We start from the raw sequence: 7,585 nt of genomic DNA, 5'->3' as shown, positions 1-7,585 counted from the left end.
AAAAAAGAAAAAGAAACCCTAGCTAAGATCTTCGTACCTCTGGTCTGATCCTCTAACAGGAACATTTCGTAGGCTGTAAATCTGTAATTGGATAAACTCGATTGCCATGAATTCGAATTCGTGTTTCGTGGAGGAAGCTCTTTCAAAAAGAAAAGAAAAGGAGGAGTCTGAGTCTGATGATTACTGTCCAGAAGACCCCAACCCCCTCAACTGGCCCTGGTTAGGATCGAGTGCTGAGGATTCGGTAAAAGATAGTTTGTTTAAAATTGTAAATTTTATTGCATCGATCTCCTATCTCCATTTAGTAATTTATTAAAATATTAATGATTGGATTGATCTAAGAATGAGTCTGAGTCTCGCTGATGATCGATGAAGGAAAATGATTTTGGCGAAGGTGAAGCTAATAATAAGAGGAGGAAGCTGGAGCTTGATCCCATCCCATTCAACCCGTTCATTGATGATTCGATTTGGAGCTATGATGGTGACTGTAGTAGCTCTGCAATGGAGGTAGATCATCAGGAAGAAGAGGTAGTTTATTTATTTATTTCTTTCTTCATTTCTTTATATAAATCACTTTGTTCTGGTTGCCACTATATAAATCATACTTAATTCGCAGCTGTCTTTTTGTATTCAATATCCAATTTTTTTAGTTGAGATTGTAATTAATATATTCATTATCGACATATCTAGAATTATAGATCAAATACAAGAATTTGGTTTCAAGGTCATATATATATCATGTTCTTACATTTACTTTAATATCTTTTTTTTTTCTTTTGTAAAATTTCCAGTTTCCTTTAAAAAAAATTATAAGCCTCTTTTGACTAATTATGGCTCTGCATGGCATGAACAGGTATATAATGTCCATTCTCATTTAGATTTTATGTTTGTCTAATGCAGGAAAATATTAAAAAATATTTCCAATTTAGACAATGGCTTCGCAAACGTGGCACCCCCCTCATTCAGGTCATGAATATGATGATTCTTTTTCCTTTTTAACTTTTTTAACCCTAATCGGATTATACTTTTGTCATGATGGTAAGAATCTTTTGAACACAGCCGGAGAGACCTCTATATGCACTAACAGCTCTAGAAGAAGATGTTCCTGGGATCTTGGAAAATCTTAATGTGGATGAAAATGCCCCCCCTGAACCCTATTTATCTAGTTGCATAGTGGTATCTCTCTCTCTCTCTCTCTCTCCTCCCTCCCTCCCTCCCTTTCTCTCTCCACCTCCATTCCCTCTCTATAATTGTGTTGTTTAATTTCTATGCAGGAACAAATGATTTTTGATAGGGCCATTTTCCAAGAGAATAAAAAATACGAAGCAGTGAAACATCTCTATGAGCATATCCCTTATATCACGGTATGTAGGAGCATTTTCTTTAAAATTTTATTTTGTTGTTCTGTAGAGGATTTTAACTTTTATTTTTATTTTTATTGTGCAGTACCGTGATCCACAAGTTAGAAAAAAGATTGACCTTGAAACCATACCTTTTTCCTACCTCGAAGATGCCTACATTGATCAAGCAGTGGAAGTTTGTACCTCTTCTTTGATACAGATTCCATATATAAATTTGTTTATAATTCTTAACAATTGACTTTGCTCTCTCAATACAAAACCATTGTTTACAGATACATGGAAGACTTCTAAGGCGCACGGAGAAATTATTTCATCCGCTGATACGCAAGGTACTCTCAATTGTAATATAGGAATCCAGGACGAAATGTACTTCAATTATATAAATCGCAATAAAGATGCCAATTCAAATTTGGATCATCACTACAACAATGTAGATACTTTTTACGAGAGAAAAAACAAATTTATGACGGTACTCCCTCGCGAAAAGTACCGTCGCAAAAAGAAAAAGCTGAAGAATGAGAGTAGTCCGTCGCAAAAAGTCACTTTTTTATCCTCGCGAAAGGTGTCTCATTCTTGTTGTGCATCCTGTTAAGGAAATGGAAGATACTATATAAGCCAGTACTTTGTTGAATGCAGAGTCTTCAAAAAGAGTTTTTTAAACTTGTTGACATCGAAGCAAAGTGTGGACAACGTGATTTTATTGAGGTTGTTTTCTCTCCTTGCATATATTTCTGTCCATTTTGATATATATATATAGAGGTAGGCTAATAAACAATCGATTGTTCCTAGCCTCCCGTGCAACCAAGTCGTTTTCCAATTTTTAAAGTCCAAATGATCGATCCAAACCGTTAGATGTGATCTCCATATTAAAATGTGCTAGAAGACCAAATTTTACATTTTTTGGAATTTTTTTACTATTTATTAAGCCACTTTGAAAATCACTGATCCAACGGTGGCTTAACAAAACAGTAAAACCGTTGGATTAGTGATTTTCAAAGTGGCTTAATAAATAGTAACAAATTCAGAAAAATGTAAAATTTGGTCTCCAAGCACATATTAATATGGAGAACAAGATGAACGGTTCAGATCGACTTTTTGGATTTTGAAATTTCATATTTGAACCGTGTGTATTTCAACCCATATGCTACCGAAAACACATTAGCCTATCTCTCTCTCTCTCTCTCTCTCTCTATATATATATATATATGTGAGGAGGGATACACTTACATCCTTTTTTGGTGACACCCGATTACACCCTATATTTTCAAAGTCCAAACAGTCGATCCAAACCGTTCAATATGATGGATATGTTAAAATGTGCTTGCCTATCAAAATTTACATTTTTTTTGAATTTTTTTATTATTTATTAAGATGGGTACAAAAATTTAATGGTAAATGGAGAATGTAATTCGGTGTCATCAAAAGAGGTGTAATTGGATCCCTCCTCTCTCTCTCTATATACACACACACACACAATTTAAATGCTAATTCTCTCAAGTTACCATTTGGTCCCTACAGGATTGGGGAGCTAATTTCTCTCCACTGGAGAAGAAGGTGCTCAAAGATCTGTCTGAGAGTACAGGTTTGAGAGATGAGGTACTAACCTGTGCCATAATTTTTAACAGTATTTGCTTATTTTTAGGTACAGTTCTTTGATTATTTATTAATAATGCAAAATGTATTGTGCATGGCAGGAGTACGTGAATTGTCGCAAACAAATTGAGTTGCAGGCGGATTTTGACTATCATCTACAGTATATGTGTTGGTGGAATGATAAATTAATCAAGGTAGGTATTGCTCTTGTCAATTCATGGGAACCCTCATTATAGTGACTGTTGTCCGGAGAGTGATGTGTGTATATGGTATGTCTGCTAATGTTTTGCAGCCTGATAGTGTTGTTGAGGACTTGATTTGTGATGAGGAGATTGTTACAGAAAAATTTAAGGAGTTGGATACTGCACTTCTTCGGCTCTCTTTGGAGGTATAGATGGATATCAATTAATCTGTGTATATTTTTGTTTATCTTAGCCCGATAGTACAAAAATTTTATTTTGTTAAGCAGGCATGTATAAAATCTCAATGGTGGATGAAGCAGCATATGCAATGGAACACATTCTTAGAATTACTATATGAGAAGCACAGAAAAGAGGTCTCTCTCTCTCTCTCTTTCTCTCTCTCTGGGTTCTACTCTCTTATGCTGCTTATCTGTAATATTTGACTGATTATGATTTGAAGGAAACTGTTAAAATCGACAAAATGCTGATTGAGTTTTGCACCAAGTTCCCCTGCATCTTGAACTTCCCCTTGGACAAAGCATTCGACAGTGCTACGGTACTTGTTTCTGCTACTATTATTTTCACTTCTTCATGCATACAAATGGATAACAACCATTAATGTGGCATTTCGCTTTCATCTGAATGGATGTCACTCGAGAGTATGGACATGTTGTAATTTTTTGCATCAGTACATGTTTACAATCATCTTAATTCCCATTAGAACTGAGCTGAAATGAAGGTGATATATATATATCAGATCTAATTATTTTACCTTTTAGGACTTTTATTATAAAAAATATTAAAAGATAAATAACGATGTGGTTATGAGGGCATTTGGACCTCTTATTGTTAGTATGTTCAATTTTTAGCTAGTCATCATTGTGATACCCTAGTGAAGAAAGCTTGGCCATTGATGGAACTATTTGAGTTTATTCATTTGTTAGTTTGTTTTTAATTTTATTACTGTATCTTTGATCTTGATTCTTGGGTTGCTAAAGATGAAGAAAACAAAAATACCAATTTGTAGGAGGAGGGTTTCAAGGATATAATTGTTGTGATGAAAAAGAATTATTTTCCAGATATTGCAGATCACCTTGTGATAGAAGGAACTCTTGTAAGTATCTTATTTCCCTTTACATTCACATATAATTAAATACTTTGTCGTTTGTTTTCATGTGTTGGCCTCTTCTGCTTGAATTTAGATATCTATATTATCCTTATTTGCAGCTGTACATGAAGAGCATTTTTTATGAGGTACATGCTTATTTTTTATATCAACCAGCATCATTTTAAAAAAAAAAAAAAAAAAAAAAACTGGAAGTGATTGCTTTCTCTACAATGTCTCTACTTTGATTAATTTTGTTTCTTTGAAATTTTCTTCTTCATTGCAAATTTGTGTCTGCCTGTGATGACAGAGTGTGGACGAGCCCGAGCCATCTTGGCCAATTGTGTATATGCTTCCAAGGCTGAATGGATCGGTATTCTCTATATTCCTCCATTTTATGTAGACAGTGTAGCGTGTCTTCACATCTTTGGGGTTGGTTGTTATTATTATGGTACTGAAAAGCATCCTTTCTTTATCTCTTGATCATGTCAAACAGATGACGGCGCGCCGTATTATTCATGAGCATCCTTTTTATGACCGAGTTTACACGGTAGATTATAACTTGGTAAGTTCTTATCATTTTATTTTGTTTTATTTATAATAATAATAAAAAAAAACTACCCTCAGTACCAGCCAGCTTTTTATTGTAGAGGTTGCAAGTTACTCTGTTGACTATTTCATTTTTTTCTCAGGTCTGATTGAAGGATGGTGGATGCATGGATCGAGAAGTAGAGTTGAAATTGCAAGTTACTTTGCTTATTGTTTGGTGTGTTTGGTACGGATCATAGTTGTTGCGTGCATATAGTGGTCAGGTGATTCAATTTGTTGAAATGGTTGTGCATGCATGTAGTCTCTTGGCATTATTGCTTGCTGGCTTGCTTGTTTGTTACTGTGTTATTATTTTCTGTTTCATTTGAAGGTCAACTTTGCAGCAGATGATGTTAAATTTAGGATGAACATTTAATTGATCTGGCTTGAGGAATTAGATGACCTATGATCGCACAAACATAAGAGGGCATTAGCTGTCATTAATTTACCCTTAATTATTACAAACATATGATCATACAAAATTCAGGTACGAGGAACTTAATTCATTGTCTTTGGATAAGGCAAGGGGGTGTTTATGGGCAAGATATATTAACTCCATTTAATTATTTATATGAAGTAATTAACAAAATGGCCTTGGGGGGCAAGTAGACAATTTTTAAAATATAGAATATGTATTAAATTTGATGTAATTTGAAATGTTCTTAGAGATTAAATTTTATATTTTTAGGAAATATTTCTGTTTTATTTTTCAAAAATTCTAAAGTTAGTCAAAAGTAAAAAAAATGTAAAATTTGAGCGCCAAGTACATTTTAATATGAAAATTATGTTGCAAGGTTCGGATTGATTGTTTCAACCAAGGTTCTAAATAGCATTTATCGCGTCATAGCGGAAAGTTTACAAAAAAAACTATAGCGAAAGCTATGCTACATAGTGTTTTCTCATTTTCATAAAAATTATATCATACATTTGTACTAAATATCAACATTATCTAAGTCTCATAGAACAATGAATAATATCAAATTGATTAAAAAATTATAATATTCATATTGAACCAATACAAAGTCCAAATTACGACTCAAAATATCCATAATAATACTAATATCATAAACTATCAATCTTTTTTTATTCAAAATAAATTCAGCATCATGACATAATATATCTTTTTTCTATTTAAATTTCAAAATAACCTAGACATCATGACATAATTAACTATCTTAATATATTCAAAATATTCAAACTACTGTATAGTAAGCATCATTTTGTTACTTCAAGAAATATCTTAATATATTCAATCTAAGCCTTTATTTAAAACTGTAACATTATGTAATTTTAGGTACGTATGATCTAATTGAAAATCTCATAAAAAAAATGATACATAAATTATGTAACGCCGCGTAATTGAAAATACTAAGTGAAGATACGATGCTAACAATTGATATATATTTATTCTTCCATTTTATTTTATTTTTCTTTTGTACATTTAAATAGATTAATTTGAACAAATTAATCAAATTAAAATATTATGAATAGAAAACTCATATGCTCGATTTATATCATGAAATTAGTTGTCCGTATAATGGACCATAGAAATTGTAAACAAAAGAAGTCCAATATAACCACTTGATTTAACAACTATGAGTAAAATAGCAATTATTCTAAATTAAATCCTGTGTCCCTCTGTTTTTAAATCATGTTCCCTTCATTTTTGGAAAAATGAATCGCTCCCATGTACGCACCCCTTGATAACCCCCACTCATTAATTATAAATCAAAACCCCTCACTGTTTGTATCCCATAATCGTACCCCATATATTTGAGTTTAATTAAACCCAATCTCTAATTGGATATCATCTCTCTCTCCGTTTTCTTCACAGAAGAGTAAAAACAAAGGTCAAATTTCTACATTTTTATTTATCTTTCCTTCGTAATTTTCATAGGAAATCTAAATCAAGAAAATAAGGTATTCCAATCTTATATTTCAATTAATATTTAGTAAGTAGATTAAATAGTCTCTTATATTTACCTATTTGATAAGATTTCGTATATTTATTATTTGATATAATATCTAGATTATATTAATTTATTTGATAAAGATTTCCGAAAGTTTTATAATTTCTGAAAATTATTTATTTAATAAGATTCCTTCTATATATTTATTTTATAAAATCTCTAGATCATATAAACTGTGAAATTTAAGAATGGTTTCAATTATTAGAAACTTATGGAATTTCATAAATCAATTTGAGGAACAAATATAGTAAAATATTTTATATGTTCATAGTTTCTCTGTGTATTTTATTTGTTTCGGAATCGGCAAGAAAAAGATATCTTTTAAATATGTTTCAATTGTTCCTTGTTATCTGTTATCATGTAACACATATTATTTTCAGATATTGAATCACCGTAATTAATTAGTTTGTTTCAAACGTAAAGTTGGAGGGTATAAGTTTTTAATCGATTAATGCTTGATACTATTAAGTAATTTCAATTAAATTGATTTTTCACCAAAAATCCGAGAATTAATTATATAAATATAAACTTTCTTATTAAATAAATATATAGAAAGAATCTAAACGGAGTCTACTTTAATTAACAACAGTCAAATAGAAACATATATAAATATTAATTTAGACACAGTGTTACCTTTTCTAGATCTGAATTATGAAGTAAGAAGTAATGTAGAGGCAAGAGTGAACTACCCCACGACAACAGGTACGGGTTTCCTGGACATTGTCAAATTGTTACTTACCATTTTGTTTGAATTTATTTACTTATGGAATTATTTATGTTGAATCG

General features: G+C 31.6%; 1 protein-coding gene across 1 annotated transcript; it reads left to right on the top strand.

Annotated features, from left to right (window-relative positions):
• Positions 1-5,209, top strand: LOC144550611 (uncharacterized). The gene is made up of 18 exons (XM_078298608.1): positions 1-268; positions 376-528; positions 901-966; positions 1,066-1,176; positions 1,275-1,364; positions 1,447-1,536; positions 1,634-1,690; positions 1,998-2,066; positions 2,880-2,957; positions 3,056-3,148; positions 3,247-3,342; positions 3,424-3,510; positions 3,597-3,692; positions 4,164-4,250; positions 4,364-4,390; positions 4,552-4,614; positions 4,738-4,806; positions 4,934-5,209. Exons 1-18 carry the CDS (start codon positions 107-109, stop codon positions 4,937-4,939), a joined length of 1,500 nt encoding a protein of 499 aa, XP_078154734.1. The 5' UTR covers positions 1-106; the 3' UTR covers positions 4,940-5,209.
• Positions 5,210-7,585: the final 2,376 nt, after the last annotated feature.

Source organism: Carex rostrata, chromosome 2 (assembly GCF_964058835.1).
Source record: "Carex rostrata chromosome 2, lpCarRost1.2, whole genome shotgun sequence".
In the NCBI taxonomy this organism is placed as follows: domain Eukaryota; kingdom Viridiplantae; phylum Streptophyta; class Magnoliopsida; order Poales; family Cyperaceae; genus Carex; species Carex rostrata.
The sequence above is the reverse complement of the archived record's forward strand: the minus strand, read 5'-3'. Positions and strand labels throughout refer to the sequence as shown.